Source organism: Macrobrachium rosenbergii, chromosome 9 (genome assembly GCF_040412425.1).
Source record: "Macrobrachium rosenbergii isolate ZJJX-2024 chromosome 9, ASM4041242v1, whole genome shotgun sequence".
NCBI classification, from domain to species: domain Eukaryota; kingdom Metazoa; phylum Arthropoda; class Malacostraca; order Decapoda; family Palaemonidae; genus Macrobrachium; species Macrobrachium rosenbergii.
Genome location: NC_089749.1, coordinates 55,055,990 through 55,078,878, shown reverse-complemented (window position 1 = coordinate 55,078,878; position 22,889 = coordinate 55,055,990). Strand labels below are relative to the sequence as shown.

Here is a 22,889-nt window from a genome sequence, read left to right as displayed (position 1 = left end):
TTTATACACACTGAATAAAATGTCAATTAAAAAAAGATACAAATTAACCGTTTATATTAATATAAAGTATATAACAATACACAGCAGACTAACAATTTACAAAGCCAATGGCCTTTGAAATATGAAAGCAAATATATATTCCCAATTTTTTTTTACAAATATAATGGACTCATTAGGGATAGAAGTGTGCAAGAAAAAAAAAAACGATTTAGTGTTAAGCCACAAAACATTTGGCCAAGGGTGTCTTTACAGAGAGCACAATAAGAGGAAAGGGAAAAACCTCAAGCAAAATAAATACGTAAAAATGGTACAAGATAAATGAGCTACTTGTCTGAATACAGAATACCTTGTTGGAATCCACCAACAGCATAACCACAACCACAAAGAATACAGTTTGTTTTTAGGTTGTAAACTTACAATATACTTAGCAATAGTGAAGAGAGGGCATTTGCTTATAAAAGGCATATTTATATTTCACTGAATTACACATGGTGGGAAAGCTGTGTTGAAAAATCTTCATGAAAATACTCAGTGTGAATAAGAATTCTTGCAATATATTTACTGCAGGAATTCATGCTATGAATTGTCGTAAGTCAATCTGATTGCTTGTAGTTTCAATGCACACAGGAATGAAATCAAGGCATCACAAATAACTATAAAGGTGCAGTGCTAATGCATCAACCATGAGTTTACAACAGCAAGCACTATGGTCTATGATGATGATAAAAAGGGGTTTATTTTAATCAAACTTAATGCACTTTGTTCCTTTAAGGAAAGTGTGTCGGCTTTAAGCTGCTGCAAACACTGTCACAGATAAGATTTGAGTTCTTAAACATTTCACAGCTTATTTTTATATCACCCTAATAATATGGCCTAAGGAACCTCAATATATAGACTAAATGGCAAATGCCTCAACCATAGGGGAACTAAGAGTATAGTACTTTCTCTGGCACTTGCTGATGCTAAAGATTCTTTGTATTTGGTCCTTTAGTCCCCAAATGTGCTTTCAACTTTTTGACTTCTCATTCATTCTCTTTGATGTCTCTACTGACCTGTTCAATTTCTTCAACTTAGCTGTAATTCAAGAAAGAATTCTTCGGAGAAGTGTCATTCAGGCTATCAATATGACTCGGTATTGGTGATTAACATAATAATACAGTTTATATTGTTAACTATTATCTGCATACTGATCATTTCAATTTTTCTACTTTACTCTGACTTCAAAGTAAACTGACCTGCAATGTTAAAATGGTGCAAAAGACCATTCTTTCAGATTTTTGCAGGCGACAAGAATACTCACTGCTATGATTATATCGAAATGAGCATGATTGGTACAGTAAAATATGTTTTTCACTGTAATCTAGCAAACAGAAAACCTTGTCAGAGTATAGTAAATCGCAAAATTACACAAAAAATTAATTTCACGTTTAAATAAAATTTAAAATAACAACTGGTATTACAATCTCTAAATTTTACTTAAGATTTTTATATGCATAATGCACAATGAAAAAAAAACCTTTCTGACTGATAACTGTTTGAGTAATGTTACAAATTTACAATATCCTAATTTACAATCAATTACATATAAAACATACAAACATCTTAAGTCTTACGTAAGTGTTCACTTCCTTCATATAAAACTATATGTTTCTATATCCTTATGCTATTAAAGCTCTAACTGGCTAGATTAATTTATAAATAAGTAAATATTTATTTATCTAATATTAAAATTCTTTTTGTTGTTAGCTTAGTTATGTAAAGCCCTCAAAAAACAAGTCTTCTTAAGCTAAACTGACAATAATTTTTTCAATTTCATCGACATACTCCAAATCCCTCAACAACTATTCATCAATACATATCATACTGTGTGTGTACTACTTAAAATAGCATTTTATACATAATGTACAATACAATGAGTCTTTGGTTTCATCAAGAAAGCTCTGCTCTGAAGTACTGTATCCACTTATGAAGTGAAATATAAATCAGGACACAAAAATGTTTTCATACACGACTAAACTGTTACAACAGAACACAATGCTCCCAATTTGGAATATGGTTATTGAAGTGCCTCAAAACACTTGCAACTGACAGATTAGGGGCAGATTCATCACAAAAGATTCTGAAAAATCAGTCGGTATATAAAGTGGTGCTTTCTTATTATTCAGCCTCACAAAAACATCACACATTGGATGAAAAGGCATACTGTGCAGGATTTCACTTTCTTTTCTTTCTTTTTCTTTTAACGTGCTTTTATTCCCATTTTTGTATGATTTCACTTTCTGACAGTGTTAATTTTTCATTGCGTAAATTTTTGTACAAAACGTGGCTGTGTGTAAGGTGACAGAATTGACAATTGAATCACATGCCTTTCTGGAGCAAACTTAAAATACTACTAGAGAATTTTTATCATCATGCAAACAAAAATGAGATAGGTTTCTGGTTATGGACAAACATGCAGATTTCAAACTTTGTCTTTGTGTCAGGTGAATTTTAAGAGAAGTGAAATGACTTCAGACAATAACAATTCAGTGAAACAGCACCAGACCACAATCAGATACAAATGCGTCCTGCAAGTCTACAAGCTGAGCAACTGCAGTCATTATTTCTAAACCTGACAGCACTCGACCCATGGATGACATTTCAACATATCCAGCCATGTCCCTGGTGTAAATGCCAAACTGCGAAGGATTGTGGTCCTGACCAAAGCCAGGATAATAGAAGCCAGCCACTAATCCCGCAATTACATCTTGATGATTTTTGGGCCCTCGTACCATGTCTGGCAAAGCTGCTCCACCACTTCCATCGTTATTTTCGTAATCACCTCCCCAAACCTGCTCCCCAGGATTTCCCTTGTTTGAGACTTCTAGAAAGCGTGTGTTGGCGTATGATGGGCCTTGTTCACCGGTGCACAGGTATAAAAACTGACGTGTCCTTCCGGCATCATCTAGAAGATGGATGTAAACTTTTCCCTGAACTGCAGCATTCCATGTTATTTCAAGAAACACCACAGAATAAACTTCATCAGCTAATGCTCTAACCATGTCATACTGGAAATAAATGAGTAAATTCTTGTATCGATGTCTTTATATTGGCAAAGATAAATGTTAAGGTTTTTTTTATGATTAAGTAACCCCTAATGCTTCCCTCCTTGACTACAGAAAATACAATAATTAAATGAAACAAAACTGCATCCAGGTGCACAATTGATCTAGTTTTAGGGTAAGGAAATGTTAACTAACAATAGTAATGAATTCCTGCATTAAGAGATTTGGGTGAATGTAACACTGTTAAAATCAATATTCTGCATTAAGAGATTTGGGTGAATGTAACACTGTTAAATCAATATCTGCAGTAGAGCAAAAGATGAGGACTCTAACAAGGCAAAAAGCTAGGTGTAACTGATGTCCTAACAAACATATCTGGCAATAGTATTTGCTTTAGGAAACTGTGGCTATTAAAGTAATTACAGTCTTAAATGCTATTGCTATAAACTGTTCCAATATGGTAATCTGCCAGCAATGAAAAAGGTTATTTTAAGTAATAATCACTTATATATATAGAAATTTTATGTTCAGCAGTGATGGAGATACAGTACAGTACTGTGGAAATCTGTCATCAAAAAATTGCTGTAGTTTTTTCCAAAGAAAAAATAGTTGCTAACAGCACAGGAAATGATTAATCTACAATCATTTCAAAGAGGATAATGGGAAGTGGTCTGGATATATGCAGTGGGAGTCTTTTTCCTTCAGGATTTAATGAGTTGGGTCAACTGAGGAGCTATTTGCATGGAAGTAAGACTGCCTAAGATTAATGGGTTGATATGAAAAATCCTGTTTTATTTTGTAGAAACATAGTTTTATCATGCCCAAAGAGTCACATTTGACTCAAACAGCTTCTCCAAAGATGAAAATTGGGTCTGGATAGTGTTAAGTCATTGTGCAGCCAAGTAAGACAACCCCAAAGGGAACAAATGAAATGTAAAAAGTAGAAAGCAATGCAACTTGTTCGAAATGCTACAAAAAGCCATTATTACTGTCTAATGCCCGCCAAACAAGGCACATACATAAGTGGTACCCCCCATTGGGATTTACTGATGAAAATATAAAAATAGGTAAGTGAAAGTCATCATACAACAAAAATCACAACATATTTACAAGAGGACTTCTTTTGTTTATTACTGGTACTTTGTGAAAAGGGAGAGAACTCAAATGTTTGAATAGTACCAAAGAAGGGTGGAAACTTGCAATTCCTTGTCAATGAACACATAGCTAAAATGATGAAATATGTATATTTCAACTGTACCATTGAGAATACAGTAAAATAAAAAAAAAAAATGTAATTCTTTCATCCAAGCAAAACTTAAGTGAAGATGTACATTCATATCTTGATTACAGCTAAAATAAATATATAACTGATTTCTATTAGGAAGACAAAGCTAGTATTAAGAAGTTATAAGTCTACTAGAGTTCAAGTATCACTGTCATCTAAAAAAATGAAAGAAACTTACTGAAATGACACGAGAGTCATGAAGAGGTGGCTCATCCTTCAAGCAATGCAGATGTAAACGATTATCACAAATGCTCACTCTGGCATGTCTTGCCTGCCTGTCATTCCTTAACAACTGAGCATACACATTAGTACCTTCTTCACTGGCTCTCAAAATGTCCGCTCTTAGCTGTACAACATTCAAGTGAGTTTCCTGTAAACAGATGGGTGATTCAGTTTGCAGACTCTCAGATGTCAAGCTTCAGTTAAAATTCACAAAAGCTGAATGACATACATTAGTATACCTTAGTAATGCAAACATCTGAGATATTTAATGTTTTCTTGGAATACAGTATAGTAATGCAAACATCTGAGATATTTAATGTTTTCTTGGAATACAGTATAAATAAATCAATAAACAAAAGAGTTACCGTGACAGAGGCAGGCAGGCAACAACAGCACCGTACATGGAACATCAGTGTTGAGTAAATGATTCATCCATCTTGATCAAAGGTAAAATGTATTTCTGACCAGGGTACAGTAGTGTAAAAAATGCCTAAAATTCAATTAAGAAACCAGGCCTCTTAACACACAAATGATAGTAATCACATTTAGAATAATAATTCAATATTACAAGTAACCTTACTTGATCACTCTGTGCTCCTTCACCATCATTTAATGCAGAATTTCTCTTCAAGTTTTCAGACACCATAGACATCTGTGAGAATGAACGTAAAAGATGTACATATCAGTTCAAGGAGAGTACAGTATAGGTTTACTGCTCAACTAAATGCTAAGGCACTTTATGCGGAAAAAGCATTGCAAGTCTTGGCTGGTGATGTACGTGACTGTTTTCCGAATTTGGAAGAGTAAAATTCAGTGGCATGCTGCTGATATAGTTACTGTGTGTAAATTATACAAATGAATCAATGGAAATGGCAACCTCCAAGAACATAACCTTGGCAACTTAAACTGAGTATCTAAACTTAACTATCACACCAAGTAAATCAGAAGTTGTTTTGATAAAATCAAATTAGAACTTGTTTTGATAAAATCAAACTTCAATACCCTATCATCAAAATAAGAGTTAAACTCGAGAATTCCTACTAAAAACATTGAAGAAAACCACTCAAATCACATTCTAGGGTATAAAATAAAAATAACTCTGACTAGAATCAAAGAGTTATCATAATCATTGCAAGGTTGAGAGAGGAAACTTAAAACCTTAAAAAATGAACTTAATATTAGTTTAAGTACAAATGAAATACTGATTGCACTAATCAGAGAGACTAAAACAGTTAAATGCTGTACAAGCCTGGATATAATAAAATGGATTACCTATGCTATCAAATTAATGAAGAGTGACTGAACCTCCTGAAGCCAAAATTTTCAAAATTCACTAAAATCTCATTGTGGTTACCACAAATGTATCACAGGAACTTACTACTCGTTCTCATATGGACGATCATTCAGCATACAATCAAATCACTAGTTTATTTACAAACACAACATAAAAAAATTTATATGATAATCCAGAACCATAAACCAGATTGCATACTTTACACTTTAAAAATATTGTAAAAAAAATAAGTGGAAAATGAATGGAATGGTTGACCTGATGGTAATGCAATACAGTGATTAAACTCCACCTTTACTAATTTGCCACCATCACTAAGGAACAATTACCAACTGGAAATAAACTAACATATTACTAATCCACTGAAGAAAGGCCACACACAACTAGGAGGTTTCATAAAGTTGACTCAAAGTTGTGAAAATACAGCAGTAGTGAAGGTCATTTCCTAGCCAGTATACGAGAAGTACATAAGACAATTTTGCATTGTTCTATCGCTGCAATTAATACTTTCTGGATAATGAAAAGAAAACTTGACAAAAACATAAATTGTGAACTAAAACTGCATTATTGCCAGTGGGTTCCCTGTGGTGTTACCAAGTGATCATTTATAGCTATCTCATTTACAAGAAATTACAGTATACATGCTTGGTACACAATCTACTGGTGAACACCTGATACAATCACCAAAATAATGTATTATCATGAATAAATAAAAATTACCTGTACGATGAATAAACAAAAAATGTATTACCATGAATAATCTGTAAATTACAAATATATTTATTTTTCCATAGACTAAAACATAAATGGATAAAGGCATTTACTGTACTGCAGATGTTTAAATGTAACAACAAATACCACAAGGGTGAGCCGTAAGCAAGTTAGAATGCACTTTAATAATAATAATAATAATAATAATAATAATGCTAAAACTGTAATTTGTGGACATCTAATGTCAATCCTACATGATACATCACCTATATGTAATAGAGTACAGAACAGTGAAAGTAATACTGTGCAATCATTAATGAACAATATACAGTACTGAGTAAATGTACTCAGTACTCAAATTACCAACCCTTACTTCAGAACCATAATAGCTGAAGAAATTCTTACCCAATTCTTCCTTTTCTATGAACACCATATTGAAATGTCTGAAATGCGACAACCAAACCTCCATAATCATATTTAAAAGTTTAGTAAAACTTATTCTTCAAGCCAGCCCCACGAGAGCTTAGTTTCAAGCTCAGTGTATTGTTCAGGTACATAATAGGAAAAATAAAGACTTGCCTTCAAATTCTACAAGATGCCAAATGTACTATGGTACAAGATGTTCCATAACATCCTATCCATCAGGAAAGGCTTATAGGACTGATCATAAAGCAACACGCACATACATAAATAGATTACAAAGGCAGTGTAATCTATTCACGTGCAAAAGAATTCAAAGTACTCATTGGACATGGCATCCTAATGTAAGAGGAAGAAATCCAAACTAAGAACTCACTAGCCTGTTATGCACTGGGATATCAACGGAGGAGATGACTGTTCTGCCATGCCAGCTGCGACAGAAAGGACACTTGAGAGGTCCTTTTCTCAATAGCTGTATGATACATGACGTACACAAAACATGGTTACAGCTGAGGCAGCGTGGTATGTGACTGCTCTCATTGTACAACTCCAAGCAAACCCCACATTCCAGAGAAGGCATTTCACCTGAAAAAGAGAAAAAAAAAAATCAAATTTATTAAGACATTCATATTTCTTTGTATACGTAAGAGGGTGAACATGAAAAAAAAAATGCGTTTTTCTAAAAATTACACTAAATAATGCTCAGTGCCATCATGAGTGGTGTACAGGTACCTGCTTAAATAACAAGGATCTGCAGGACAGAACACCTGTTTGTTAAAAATAGAGAGAGAGAGAGAGAGAGAGAGAGAGAATACATGGAGCATACATATGCAGTATTCAGTGTGAAAAGAACAAATGCAAAGTGTAATCATTATTCTGAACTTAACTTCTTAGCTCTCTAAACTGTGCATGATACCCGGTATGCTTGTCTCTGAGTAGTTAAAAAATAAACATACTTCATCTTTAAGCAGGAGAAAAATTTTACTGAACAAAAGCTTAAACAAGACAGCCAGTTTTGTATATGAATTGATGTCCCCTTCATGCCCAGATGAGATGACAGATATCTGCATGCTGTGGTTTTACACTATTGCCCAAAAAGAGGAATTATGAAAAATTAAATCTGAAGTCCCAAAGTCACCTTTTATGCTTGCCTGCGCTTATTGTGTTTGCTTATAACAAAGTGTATCTTGAACAGATACAAAGGCCCATTTTATATGCCACCACTAACCTCCAGTTCAGTTTAAACAATTCCATTTGACCTTCTCCACAATAAGAAGGCAGGTTTTAAACCATCATTTTGATAATTTCACATGTACCCTTTCATTTGTTGGGGATTCCATATAAGTCAGAGGCAAAAGCCTCAACCTGAACTAGTATCCCCAGAGTATCGCCAAATATTACACTCTTTGAGGTATGACCCAGGTCATGACAACAGCAACAAAATTTAAGCTGCATCACTGAAAAATACTTAAAAGGCTAACATATCATTCTCACCAGGGAGAATATAATCTTGTCATGGAGTAAGCAGAATAGTGCATAAGGGGTTTGCCCACAACTAAATATGACTAGGCTACATAGTGCATAAGGGGTTTGCCCATGACTAAATATAACTAGGCTACAAGAAGTTAAATTTACTTACTGCAGGATGTACACTAAGGCAGGGGGACTAAGTGACAAGCTCATCCAAAAACACAAGCATAAAATTTTTTTCCTCATTAAAATACTGGACAGTTTTGGCCCCAAAACACCAGAAGAAAACAAATATTTCCTTCAACCTCACCCCTAACTGGATTACGATAGCTCAACCCAGACTTCATAATGAGATCGGGGGCTAATCTATAATCTTTGACAGGCTGTAAGCTGCTAGGTAAGGTAATTTGTGGCTCAGATACCTAGCATTGCTCTAAAGTCTTGGAGCTAAATAAAAAAAAAATACCAGGATACTTCAATGACAGCCATGAATGGAATTACTGCTTAAATAGTTATGAAACAAGATGAACAAACTGCAAGGAGCAAAAAATCAAGTGATCAAGGACACTTATGGTAATCACTCAGGGTTTGTAAGGGCAAAGTCCCTGATTAGGCCACAAAAACCTGAGACGGACAAGATGAACAAACTATCAAGCAGTCAGATTAGATCATTTTGTCTGATACCATTGTTGGGATGTGTACTAAACACATGGCTGGGATGTGGAAAAGAGCAACTGTAAGCTAACTATCAGCAAAGTTGGGCAGCTGGGTCAGATTAAAATGACCACAACAGATGTACATATATAAGCTGATTTACACTCCTTACAACAGTCAGATAGTGCATGCAATCTAATATTACTATACCCAAAGAAAATGTAGTGATGCCTGTTAAACAATCTGCTCACCATCAAGTCTCAATTTACAGCAAGGCTGCATTCAAGAAAATGAGAATAGTGTCTACTACCTGTAATAGAATGAACGGCTCATTTGCTTATTTAATAAATCACATAGCCAACAGCACAAAGGAAAATGAATATTGTAAGTGTTCTCTATTAATTTATTTAAGGGTAGCATACAGTTAAATTTAAATTACACAACAGTTCACAGCTTACCGATCCTAACGTACGACCTAACCCAGCCTAGAGTACCTAACCCATATTGGGGAGCTGAGACCTTGGCAACGAGGCTTACCTGACTCTGCTCTTGCCATCACCTCCATAGGGCCTCTATGGGAGCGTTGGTGTCTCACGTGATTTATGGACCTCATACGTATGCTGATGTCATAATTGTGGAGATGTAAATAAGCATAGCCTAAGCTCAATTGCCAAAACCCGTTCTTGTGATGCAACTCTGATATTATTTAAGCACTTATGTTGTCTCTAACGTATTTGTAACCTCACAGCAAAGAAGTCATTTCCTCTGATATTATTTAAGCATTTATGTGGTCTCTAAAATATTTGTAACCTCTCAGCAAAGAAGTCATTTCCTCTGATATTATTTAAGCATTTATGCGGTTTCTAAAATATTTGTAACCTCATAGCCAAGAAGTCATTCCCTAACAGTCCTAGTTAGACGTACAGTATTAGCCTTGGCTACGGGACATTCCTTATGGCCGTCAGCCTGCCGCACTAATAACTGTGCCGGAAGGTAATCCTAACGTTACCCGTCTACCAACATCAGTAGCAGGTCTAATAAAACCTATTCAATTGGTTGGTCTCCATGTACATATGCTTCTTGTGAAGACTGTTATAAGAGATATCTTATAAGAGATCAAACTCAAGGATGAGGGCAAGTGGGTCCACAAAAATAGCACATCCAAAGTCAGAGGCAAGTACATTACAGTCGAGATTTTACGAGAACAGGACGACTTAGAATACCTTCTTCTGATGAATGTAAGGTGTTCTGAATTTCTTTTGTCGAAGACAGCTTGCTAATACAAATGACAACGTCGCCTACAGTTACTAATGGAATCTAAATGCGTCCTGATACCAGTATTTGAAAATGGTCTAGCAGAAGCTACATTGGTTAAATCGTACCCTATACAAAGTAAACATAACCAGCCGTATCGTACCTTTCGCACCCGTGAAGTCTGTGGGAAATTGTGCCTTCATCTTATTATAATTCTTTTGTTCTAGGAAGAGAAGCGTAGAGCATTAACAATTATATTAATAACTTGAAAGACATGAGGTAAAATGTAGATGTGTTAAAAAATGGAGCTCAAGTGAGGATGACCAGGGTCAGGGTGTGGTGCTAGGCATTTCTCAATTTGTGCAAAGGTAATGGGTGACTATAGAAAATACAGGGAAATAAGATTATTAATCAAACAGGAGAAGGTCCGAAGAAGAACATATAGACCGAGAAAGATGGCAGATTGACAGGGGAAGAGAATGTTGACTGTTGAGTAAAGCTTTTTCATCACCAAACGGTTATGCGAGAAGTTAGAAAATAAAGAGAAAGGCCCGTGTGTTGGAGTACATGGAACTAGGCAAAACTATCACTATTACCTTTAAAAAGTTCTTCCCATCCACCTTTCCCCTTATTCAGACATACCTTACAAAACCTGTTTTGCCACTCAACGATATTTTCACCATCCCGCTTGTAATCTCATCAACTCCTGCCGTACTTTCCACCACCTTTAAACCGCTTGTGTGCCACCCCCACCCCCCCAACAACCACATTCTCAGCAATTCTACAAACGTTCTCAAAATTACACAAACCCGTTTCACCCTGGCATGATTCAGCTGTGCATGTCTTCTATCCCCAGTATTCAACAAATCTTCAAGATGAATTATTCCATCAATCCTAGACTGTATTCTCTTTAGATAGCGTCTTTGTTCAAACCAATTTTCTTGCTCATTGCTCACAGTCAATTGCCCGCCCGCCCCCTTTTTATTGCATGCCAATCCATTGCCTGGAGAGAATGGAGTAGCAGGACTGGTTGTTGAACCTTGATGACCAATGGAAGTGACATGTTGACAGCGAAGATATGTGACATATTTAGGGGTGAGGTGGGCAAGCATAAAATATTCAGCCACTCAACATGGTAAAAAAATGATGCTCATTAGACAGGAAAGAAGGATATAATGAGAAATTTGCATCACAAACTGCAGGAGTCATGTCCAGTCAGAACAAGTACCAACCGAACATCACAAAGAGACTGTCAGTAATTCTGAATGTCTGAGAATGAGTATGGTGAACTTCTATTGGACTTAAAAGACAGCAGTGAAGATTGATGAAGAACCAGGTGAATGGGTGGATGACTGGATGGTGGAGGTGTGGTACATTTCTGATGAGGGAAGCAAAGGTGGGTGGTATAAGTGTGGTTAGTCAGAATGTTAAAAACATAGGGTGTGCTGACGGAACTGTACTGATTGATGATTCGGAGCAAAGACTGCAAGGTTTTTAAAAGAGGAGAATATGGCCAGTGAGGAAAAATGACCAAATATCAGCGTGGAAAATACTTTGTGTGTGGTAATGTTAAGGAGTCAAGTAAAAAATTATCTGTGAATTAGAAATGGTTAACAAATTGGCCAATTTTGCAACCTTGGGATCTCGATAAAATAGAACGAGCTGGGAACGTTTAAATACAAATGAGGATTCATCATTACTAATGAGGATTTATCATTACATTGTTAAAAATGGCCAGTTTTGTCGCATAGATGTGGAACGTTGAAGCAGCAGAAATATGAACGTGGAGTAGATTTTTCTGTGAATCATGCTCATGAATGATTGACCGGAAATTATCTGGCTTTACAGGTATGTCATAGATTACAGGTATATCATGGACGCGAGTAAGTAAGAAATACGAGATATTTTTAGAGTGAATGAATCTCGAAAACAATTAAGAGACAATTTCAATTTTTTGGACGTGTTCAGAATTTGGGCCAGAGTGGAAATATTATGCGTGATGTGAAAATTATAGTGCGAGAGGATGAACCTGATGTAGATAGAATGAAATATAGAAGACTGATGGTCAATGGTCGTCAGTGTCAACTGTCATGGCATATTAAAGAACAAAGTTAAATTTAAATTTCCCGCCCCTTATACATACGATCCCTTGATATTACCTGAGCGAAAGAAATAACTATTTCAATGAAGATCCCAGGAATTATCAACGGCCATCCAGAATTTGTGATTAAAAAGCACTTATTCAAAATAAACTAGAACTGCTGGACAAACAAGTTACTTTATTATTGAAAATTAGAGAAAACTTGTTTGGGTGTCCCCATTCTGTGAAAATAAAAATATAATTAACAATGAAATGTGGTTGAAAAATAATGTAGAAATAAATGTTATCAATATCAGTGGTTATTAGATCTTAATAACGGCAGATAATTTGGGAAGGGTCCCTCATATATTTTTCACCATTTTGGACGGGAACCAAAGCTGGCTACTGTGCGCGCTCTGACGGCAGCTCAAGGAGTTGAGAAGGTAATATTTTGACCTGAATTTTGGCCATTTAATCGAGTCATAAACCCCAACTTCATCACCCATTGTATTGATTTCGTATTCATGTGTGCTATGGAAACGTCTCTGAATAGGGATGGGCTATGGAAGTTGTGTAATCGGTAGAAATGATAGAGCAATCTCTGACTGCCAATAAGTCGCCAGTGATGCCCCCTACTTTTCGTTCGGCAAAGCTGTGAATGTGAATCTGTCCGTCAGATTGCGTTGTTGTTGTTGTTCTACAGAATTTGTTTTGCTCCAGATGGGAAGGACTAAGTTCGGTGAAGCCCACGATGAAGTACGAATGGACAGACGACGACGAGAACAAGTATGATTAAAGGGATGTTGGCGAGGCTGTGGTCGAGAAGATGACCTCTTACACGGCAGCCATATTAACCGCTTTAACCAACTGTCGTCGAATATAGCGAAACCATTATTTACAAGTTCGGTGGCCCTTGTCATGTAGACCTTCTGGCGTTTGTTTTGGTTAAATAAATCCTATCTGAGTCATTTCAGGTGGAAATGAGTTTTCTGGGTTGGTAATTAACATGGAAAGGGTCATATTAATGTGTCCCTTTAGTCTGAAAACAGCGCTGCATAACGGCCCCAAGAGACCATCGTCTTTGTTTACTTTTGTGTTTCCCAATCTTAGGTCATGCCCTGCTTAGGGTTGGCGTTGCTCCTTGCCCAGAATTAGCCTTTCAGACGAATACGACGCAAGCCCTCAGGCAAAGTCTTGATTCTCAGCCGTATCACACTATAGGCGTAGGCACAATTTACCTACTTTGGTAATGGGGGTCTGGGGTGACTGGTAGGTAAAGATGTTGGGACCTAGTTCACGTTAGGTTATAATGTCATTACAACCATTTGGACATTTCATAATGTCTCTGGTAAGACATCCTGGTAGGCCTACTGTTAAATTTAATATCGGGTGTCAGACAGACAGACTAGAAGCTGACAACTAGGGTAATTAAATTATGGTCAAAAGTAGTGAAATTTAAAGTTTGTATTATTTGCCATTTTCAGATAGCTAATAGAAGTTACATGAATAATTACCGCACCTTTATCAAAATTCAAAATGCTGATTAGCATAGGCATGTAAACACTTAACAAAATGACCAGAGAGTTAGTATTCTTGAGTTGTCTTATCCATTCTGTGTAATTCACATTAATATTTTGTTTGGTTAATTCTATCTTAACATTATAGGCCATGGGCAAAGCAGTAACCTACACTGGTGCAGTAGTCTTCTACCAACCACTCACACAAATAGAAATGTATTTAGGCTAAGTTTAAACATAAGTAGAATTATTTGTTCTGTCAACAAAACATAAGTAGAAAGGTTCTTGTTTAAACAAAAAACAGGATTCATATTGATGATTATGTAAAACAAACTTTATGACTATATACAAACCTCAAGAAACAAACATTTGAATATATAAATGATACCCTAAAGGTTACATGTTATTGTGGGGAACTGCATGTAAGTACTAATTGTTATTTATCTTTTTACAGAATGGAAGGTAGCCAAGATGGCGAGACCATAGGAGATATCCACAATTACTTGGACACCTTCAACAAGGAGATCCAGACAGGGGATCAGAATCCGACAGGTTTGAAATGATTCAGTGTTTATACTGATTACATTGGACATCATTGGGTAGTACATTTACATTGTAGGCAGTTGGTTGTTTGTGGTGTTGAGTCATGTTTAGACTAGATGTTTTATTTGTTTCTTTCTTTTTTTCATTTAAGTCTTGAGTTGAAAACTCTTATGGACATAGTCTGTAGACCCAAGAGGGCGCCAAAGGGAACTTGGCCCACAGAAAGAGACAAATTGTAGGGAAAGGTGTTGAGTAAATGTATATGAGGGAATATAAAATAAAACTGATAAACCTGAATTCAGGAGACATCAGCAAAGAGCAGGAATGAATTTGCTCCTTTCTTAAACATTTGGAGGTAAGAAGATTTCACAGCACCACTAGGCAAACTACTCCACATTTTAGTTGTGGCAGCGACAAAACTTCTAGCAAGCTGAGTTGTATTAAAGCTGATATTTGAAAATGACACTAGGTCAGGTGAAGAAGAGTATAGTGGATGTTTGCCTTAGTATGTTTTTGCAACAAACAATTGAATTCCTTTTACATCTATGGCACAGCTCAACATTAAGAATTAACAAAATAAACTTGATTGATGATGTAACCATTCAAGAGTGTGAAGTGATAGTCTGCACCAGAAGACCACACTGGAGAAGTGCTCCAAATGACAAGGGAGAAGAAAAATGTAATACAATTCGCTGCAATAGCTTCCCGAAACATTCATTCAAAAACATTTCTGGAAGATACCAACATTTGAGAAACAAAGGAAGGAGTATCACATAATTGCTTTGCAAGTCAATTTCTTTAAAAAAAAATCTTAAGAGTCACTGAAATTTAAAATCATACCATTTAAATGTCAATCAGGATACAAAGGCAAAAGTGTTCTTGATCAACCAACTTTGAGTTTTAGAAGGGTTAAGCTTCATGCCCAAAAGCGTACTCCATATATTGGGAAGCATGAAATTAAAGCACATCAAAAAAAAAAAAAAAAAGATTACTGTAGATATTATTGGTCATGGATTTACTTTTAGTGCAGGCTTTGGGAATTTGTGGATCTCTGTTCAAGGATTCTGCAGCCACATGCCTAAGGTGCAGGGAAGGAGTAACAGCTGGAAGAGTAGCATCAGTAGCAAATGCAGTCAGTTTGTTCTTACCTTGCTGTGTGTCACTAGTATTGATAATAAAATAGCAAAGGTCCAAGAAAGTACCTTGAGAAGCACCTGAAATGTCAATACTAAAGCCACTATAGTGGTTGTCAACACAGGCTGTTTGGGTTCTTATTAAAATTTGTTTTCAAATATTGAAAAAAGATCCACCTCATGTTACAAACCTGTGGCTGAAGAGCAGTCTTTCTGGCAGTTTTGAATATTAATGCCTATGATCTAGGGGAGTTGTAATGCTAATTTTGAAATATTGTGCATTTATGCAATTTTTGCATTTTGTTTCCTTAACTATTTATATGCATAAACATTCATATTTATTTTTCATTGATATTACTTGGTGCTGGTTTTTTCCCACAGGGACATTAATTTTTTGGGGGCAGTACAATGTCTGTATGTGTGTGCAAGTTGAGTGTTGTAAGAAAATGTTAGTTGGGAAAAGATATTTACAATAATTGGCTTCATTAGTATCTCAAATTAAAGAAAACATGTTGAAGTACTGTACATATTGATGATGTTCACATTATGAGAGCCAGAATTTTTTGATGCCTGCTCTCATATCTGTTGCATTTGAAGTTGCTCATTTCTTATGCCTTTTGTTTAGTGCATTATATGGGAGTGCTTTTAACTTCTGGCTGCTCCTAGTTGTTAGTGCTAAAAAGCAGTTGATATACATGAATAAACTTTTATAGATATATACAGTAAATATATTTTTTTTACAATTATTTCAGGAGAGGTAGCTCAAGTTTTTGTGGATGAATCTGGTCAATACTTCTACTCAACAAGTGTTGATGGAAGCCAGCAACAGATGGTGGTTGTCTCCTCCGATGGGACTGATGGATCAGAGGGGGATGCAGCCACTACAGATGGCTCTATTATGTTACACACTGAGGAGGATACTTTACATGATGTAAGTAACATATTTCCTTTGTAGAGGGATAACATTGCACAAAAAGTATGTTGGTTTGAGGCTAGTTTAATGACTTTCAGATCCAGTATTTTTATGAGTGATTATGAAGACTTGTTGTACTATTTTGTATTGTTTTGTGCTTGTCTTTTACATCTGTGCAATGAGTAAAATTTTTTTTGTTTTTTTTTTTTTTGTTTAAATAATAAATTCCATATTTGATAAAGGACCCAACTGCCAGTAAGTTTGGATGAAGGAGGGGCTGAATTGCTGGTAACAGTAGAGAAATTTCAGCTTCACCTGCTGTTGTAGCCATTTTGTGTATTGAGTGTTCCCTTCTAGTTCTTTTCCATATCCCTGGCAATAGGAGACTATAACTCTAAAATGCAATAGATAATGTAAAATATGGACATGGATCTAAATGTTGCTACAGTGGATAAAATAAAGCCAGTCACGTGGCCTGATTATTGAACAGATTTTCAGGAGCGTTGTCATTCCTAAATTGTTTTGATTATTTGGAAAAAAATTCCATTCAGCCTTTGAGAATGGATCACCTAGTCATCGTAGATAAATGACGTAGGGTCGAGTCTTAGCTCTCCCATGATGTCTGTTAGCTAGTCTCATTTTATTAGCCAGGCTTCTGGATTTGGGAAAGGTGAAGTGGAAGATGAAATGGATCCGTCAATTATGAATCTTGGTGCCACCCATCATGTTCTATAATTAGAATATGTAGTATTGCAAGTCATGGAAATAAGTTGATGGCGTGATAGACCTTTGTGATATTCTTAGTCGAGTTGGTTGGCGTATCTGAATAATCAGCAAACTTATCCATTGTTTTTTGTTAGCATCATAGTGTTTGGTCTACTTTTCGAATTGATCTTAGGTGGTTGAGTTGTATGCTTACAGTGTATGTTTTGACATAAGTTTAAAAAGAATAAACTGCTGACATAATATTAGTATTGATGGTAGTGATTTTTACCGGTAAAAAATTGCTTTTAGTTAACCAAAAAAAAACATGCAAATGGGAAAGGTTAGAGGGACCTGATTACAGTATTCAGAATTTTTAGTGAACTGGAATGGGGTTAGTCCCAAGGAAGCTGAATAAGCAGACCTTTTAATGTAATTACCACCTGATAACTCACCATTAGATGGCCAAAGCTTAATATTCAGGAATCAGCTCTACTACCTTTAAAGCAGTTACGTGTCTAGAGTCAAAATAAGGAATTAAAAATTTTGTAAGCAATTTTTTTTAATTTAGAAATTTCTGTACTGCAGAATGGAGGCAAGAAAATGTCCAAATTAATTAAGGTTTATATGCTACAGAGGACAGTTTTGCTGCAAAATGATTAGTTCAAGGAGTTTTTCAAGACATTTATCTTGTTACTATGTTATGCTCAAGTAATCTGATTCAGCATTCTTTTTGTTTGACATAACTGTTAGGAAAGGCCCTTGTAAACTCCAAATAGTTTTGATATACAAAATGTCAATTCTTCAAAACCCCCTGCTTTTTCAGATAATTTTCAAAATGTTTGTAATTATGCTATCTACTGGTATAGTTCAGCTTCATCCATTCATGATACATTTTATGAATTTGGTCTTTGAATAATAAAATAAATTTATTTATGTAGCAAAAAGAATTTACTTTTTTAATGTTTTTCCACTTAGAATATAAATGTGATTACATTTTTATACAATATAAATGTGAATACATTTTTATACATGGTTTGTTTATAGGATGGAGATAGTTTACCTCAGGGCCAAATGACAATGGGAGAAGATGGCACCTTGCAAGTCATTTCTGGAATGGATCATGGTGAAGGAAACAATCAAGTTGTTCTTAATCAAGGTTTGTTGTTACTGTAATGCAGTATTTTGAACAAGACATTAAATAACTATTACAGTTTGGGATATATAATTTTTGTAATGCATTATTAGCACTTTATTGGTAAACAGTAGAGAATGGGATTACAGTATGTATTAGGGAGAGTTTCTGGAGAAAAACAAATTTATACTTTATACCTATTAGTTTTATTGATAATGGCAAACCAGTTTGAATAGTATTTGTTTGTATGGAACACTATTGCATTTAACATACCAGTAATTTTTTATTACTTTAACAGTAGAGCCTTTACAATTTGCAGAAAGGAGAAGCATGTGTGTGTTCTCATGCAGATAAAACCCTCTGATTAGTTGAAGAATAACTTTCTCCTTTTTCTCCCTCTGTCATGATAGGTAGATGATAACTTTCCATTTTCTCATTTCAACAGGAATTCATAGGCAGATCATTTGTTTTTCGGTGCTGCTAAAGTTGATTATTGTTTTTGTGGTTGTCAGCCTCTGTTGTATGTTTTTGATGCATTGGTTATGCAACAACTCTGACAACCCAGTGTTTGAAAGTACAGTATCCTTGACTGTGACTACTGATCCTTATTTTGTGTTTGTTTCAGGTATGATGTACTTTTTATATATATATATTTTACTGTTTCAAGTATGATGTACTTTTTGTATAAGTGAACCCCCTGTATTCGCGGGGGATGCGTACCACACCCCCCCGTGAATAGCTAAAATCCGCAAATACTTGAAACCCCTCTAAAAACACTTACAACTGCCCATTTTGATAGCTTAAACCAAGAAAAACCCTGTGAAAATGCTTATACCTGAGTATTTCAATAGTTTTATCACAAAAAAAGCATGTATTCATGAAAATTATATGAAAATACAATAATTAGTGAATATCTCTCAGTGAAAAACACCGCGAATGAGTGAATTTTCCGCGAAAAATGGCTAGATATGTTCCACGGAGAAACCCGCAAATGCATGAGTCCGCGAACCATGAGAATGCGAATACGGGGGGTTTACTGTATATTTTACCCATGCGTTTATGCCAGGTATGTTCACATTTTTGTTTTACATAATTTTTTTCAGTTTATGGACATAATCATAGTTCAGGAAAAGGAATCATTCTGATATTGGAAATTGTGTAAAAGTATTTGTTTCACTTTGTCTTCTGTGGCTCATTTCATCAAATGCAACACAAAATGTAACTGTATAGGACCAGCACACCCCCAGTGTTTGCCAAGGTTCTTTTAGAAACTGAGGAGATAGGATTTGTTTGCACTGGAGGCCACAAGGCTAGAACTGAGAGAGACACAACTGCCGTGTTTTGAGTTTGACAGTTGTGGCTGGGGCTGCTTGCTTTAGAATTTGCCATGCTGGCATAAGAGCTTGGTAGAATAATGAGTTATCCAAGCTTTTTGAAGAGAAGATCACTGTGTTTTGTTGACAAACAGCACCTTACCTTTTACCTACCTTTGAGTTAGCCTTCTTCAAACTCAGTTACTCAAAACTGGGGAAGTACTATTTTCAAGATCTTGAAGTGGATTCTGAGCTGAAGATACAAGCATCAGTGAAACTTGCGACTTTTTTTTTTATAGCATTTTACAGAATGAGTTAGCCTAATTGTTTCATTCATCTTTCTCATTAAGGATGAAGATGGTAGCTCTCTTTCTTTAGCCTATTAAGGGAATAGACTCATTGTCTCTCATTAACTTGTAGGTTGGCTACTTTCAAGTACCAGACCACATGTCATCTTATAAGTGCCTCCATTTAGAATAACAGAATTTTGGTCCCCATACTTTCACCTCTGAAGTGCTTTCAGCATTCACCTGAGTCTTTGTAATATAACCTGTTTAGGTTTTACAAAGATGCACCTTTGTGCTATAGTGGTACAGTAGTTTCTCATGGCTTCATTAAGAGTAACCCTGCCTCTGTGTCTACAGTGGATCTTGACCGTGTTTCAGGAAGAATCAGAACTGTTACTTCTCAGCAGCAAACCCCAAGAAGGATACTAAGGTTCTTTGTAGTATTGCTTTGGTCCCCAAGCTACTGTACTATTTTCATTTTGTTTGTCCGGACGGAAATATGAACCTACACTTTTATAGATGGAGAGTACTTGTCACAAAATGGCCTGTGGCTGTTTGGTGACTTAAAAACAAAAACAACTGCTTAACAAATAGGCTTACTTGTGACCTGAGCTGGGGCAGCTTGCCCAGTTTATTTTCAGCCATCTTGGTATGCATTTGTTGCTGACCCCCACCTCAGGCTAGTTGAGATTTGTTTTTGTGTGTGTCATGTTTTCGTGCCCTTTGTTCATTTTCACCGCAGCATCTTGCCCTTTCAGTGCCTCAACCTCCTCCGGTAGTCCTGTGCTTTAGATATGTGCAATGTATAGTTGCTTTGTGCTGAAGGGAGGCATTTCAGTGCTTTGTCTTTGTGTGACGCAGCCACACGGGCAGCTTTCTTTATGTGACCCAGTGCGTTGTGTAGCATCCAGCTGTGTTTCATCAGTCCCTTTTCTTTTTTTCTGATAGCTACAATGGAGGTTTCAAAACTCAGTTTTTTCCCCGATTGTAGTAGACCCACATTCTTGTGTGTTTGTCACGTCAGAGATGAGCGTGCGATGTGTGGGTTGGCTCACCCCGATGGTCTCTCTACAAAAGAGATGCCATAAGAAGGGCATTTTCTCTAGGGAACTTACCCTTAGCCCCCCTCCATGCCCTTCAGTGTTCCCGTGTTTGCCACCTGTAACAGACAGGTGGAGGAGGTACAATGACGGAGGGAGGCTATATACTTTGGGAATGTTCGAGATTTCAATATGGTGACCCCCCCATCCCCACCAACTTTGACAAGGCGGGCGGCAGGCCTATGAGATGGTTGAGACAAGCTAATGGATTGGAATTATAGATGAAGATGATGATGGACATACTTTTTAAGCAAGTGATGATACATAATTGACACCAATCCCTACATGATATAATAATTGAGAAAGCTAAAAAGGAATTTTTCAGGGATAAATCAATACTAGATGGTTTCAGAGAGATGTGTTTGTTTGCAAATTCGTTAATCACAAACCATCCTATTTACTGCTATCTCTAAAGGAAATGGTTGGCCCACTTAATTTGATCCTAAAACAATGTTTTTCTTTTATGGTCTCCAAAAGGGAGGTGACTTTGTTTTGTATCTTCTTTATGTTAATGTTAGTCCCAGTTATTTTTAAAAGCCTTCAGAATATATTTGGGGTTTTTCTTTTCAGGTGATAATAATCAGATTGTGACAATTGTTCCGTCTTCTACCAATCCGGGCGAAGTTAGTTATGTTTTGATTGTTGAACAATCTGGTGAAAGTGACAAAGATGAGACTGTGTATGATTTCAATGAAGCAGACGATGGGTTAAGTTATGTGAGTATGAACTAAAATTAATTGCATTGAATTCTGTAGTTTTATGGCATTTTCATATGTATTTTGTATGCGTGTATGATGATTACATATTTGCATGTCAGTGATTTTTTTCTTGACTAAAGTATTTCTTACGGTATTAATTTGTGATTTGTTTGAACAGGAGTCGGGTGATGAAGATGAGAAGAAGGTTATGCGTATAATTCATAAAAAATCCCAAACTGTCACTCAAGCCCATATGTGTAATTATTGTAATTATACTAGTCCAAAGAGGTAAGGTAAATTAGGCAATTTGTTTTATGTTTAAATGAAGTATGTATAGAACTAACAGAATTTTAGTAGTAACTCAATTATTGTATTACAGTAAACCCCCGTATTCGCGGGGGATGCATACCACACCCCCCGTTAGTACCTAAACTCTGCAAATACTTAAAACCCCTCTAAAAACACTTAGAACTACCTAAAAATGCTTATATCAGAGTATTTTAATAGTTTTATCACAAAAAGTGCATTTAGTCATGAAAATATGAAAATACAGTAATTAGTGAATATTTTTCAGTGAAACCCGCAAATAGGCGAATTTTCTGCGAGTATGTATATATTGTTATAATTTTAAAGCTGGGGTCTTGCTAGATCAATGGGCTTACTATGGTGACACACAACTTACCTTAATTACTGCAAAAATCTGGACTCTGGCCTTGAGGTTAGCCAAAATTATAAACAACAAAATACTGTACTTACAAGAGGGGAGTGATTGATAAACTCTGGGGTTTAACTTAATTAATTATATATTTATAACTAACTACAAAAGAAAACACATCAGAAGAATGGAAGCATAATTCTGGTGTAATAAGATGAAGAGCAAATGACTGGGAATTTGCTGGAGGAAACACAAATGGGATGGCCGCTTCAAAGGGCATTGAAACGAGGTAGTGGGGACCACTACTCACACAAGATGATATGCAGATCCACAGCTGAATAATTCCTAATCTGCAATTGAAACACTTATGGTTACTCAGCTGAAACTAGCACTGTAATGAAGGAATCTATGAATTGCATAGAAAATGCCTAGACTGAACACGATTCCAATGTCTCGAATATC

At 36.0% G+C, this 22,889-nt stretch overlaps 2 protein-coding genes across 6 annotated transcripts in view; one reads left to right on the top strand and one right to left on the bottom strand.

Moving 5' to 3' along the window:
• Positions 1-37: 37 nt before the first annotated feature.
• Positions 38-11,109, bottom strand: LOC136841829 (uncharacterized). 4 transcript variants are annotated; one of them, XM_067109192.1, is made up of 5 exons: positions 10,994-11,109; positions 7,350-7,558; positions 5,132-5,203; positions 4,508-4,699; positions 38-3,047 (listed from the first exon to the last, which is right to left on the bottom strand). In XM_067109192.1, exons 2-5 carry the CDS (start codon positions 7,551-7,553, stop codon positions 2,526-2,528), a joined length of 990 nt encoding a protein of 329 aa, XP_066965293.1. In that variant the 5' UTR covers positions 7,554-7,558; positions 10,994-11,109; the 3' UTR covers positions 38-2,525. The 4 variants fall into 4 exon arrangements, with proteins under 4 accessions (XP_066965293.1, XP_066965290.1, XP_066965292.1 ...); XM_067109189.1 differs by lacking the exon at positions 10,994-11,109 and adding an exon at positions 10,515-10,830; XM_067109191.1 differs by lacking the exon at positions 10,994-11,109 and adding an exon at positions 10,321-10,491.
• A 1,695-nt stretch (positions 11,110-12,804) lies between these two features.
• Positions 12,805-22,889, top strand: part of LOC136841825 (transcriptional repressor CTCF-like) — a 35,535-nt gene continuing 25,450 nt past the window's right edge. Inside the window, exons 1-6 of one of the 2 annotated variants that reach the window (XM_067109186.1) lie at positions 12,805-12,874; positions 14,403-14,500; positions 16,377-16,555; positions 18,287-18,398; positions 21,645-21,790; positions 21,951-22,060. In XM_067109186.1, coding sequence (XP_066965287.1) covers positions 14,404-14,500; positions 16,377-16,555; positions 18,287-18,398; positions 21,645-21,790; positions 21,951-22,060 — 644 coding nt within the window. In that variant the 5' untranslated portion in view covers positions 12,805-12,874; position 14,403. Of the gene's footprint in view, positions 12,875-13,034; positions 13,218-14,402; positions 14,501-16,376; positions 16,556-18,286; positions 18,399-21,644; positions 21,791-21,950; positions 22,061-22,889 lie in introns of those variants that run through there. The other variant, XM_067109185.1, reaches the window with a different exon arrangement.

What these genes read in the sequence shown, in the direction of transcription:
- LOC136841829 (XM_067109190.1), bottom strand. Translation starts at nt 9,710, where the DNA reads ATGAGGTCCATAAATCACGTGAGACACCAACGCTCCCATAGAGGCCCT. An exon ending in GATGGCAAGAGCAGAGTCAG is followed by an intron (nt 7,559 to 9,634) that starts GTAAGCCTCGTT and finishes TCTCTTTTTCAG; the next exon opens with GTGAAATGCCTTCTCTGGAA. An exon ending in ATGACTCTCGTGTCATTTCA is followed by an intron (nt 3,048 to 4,507) that starts GTAAGTTTCTTT and finishes ATTTATTTCCAG; the next exon opens with TATGACATGGTTAGAGCATT.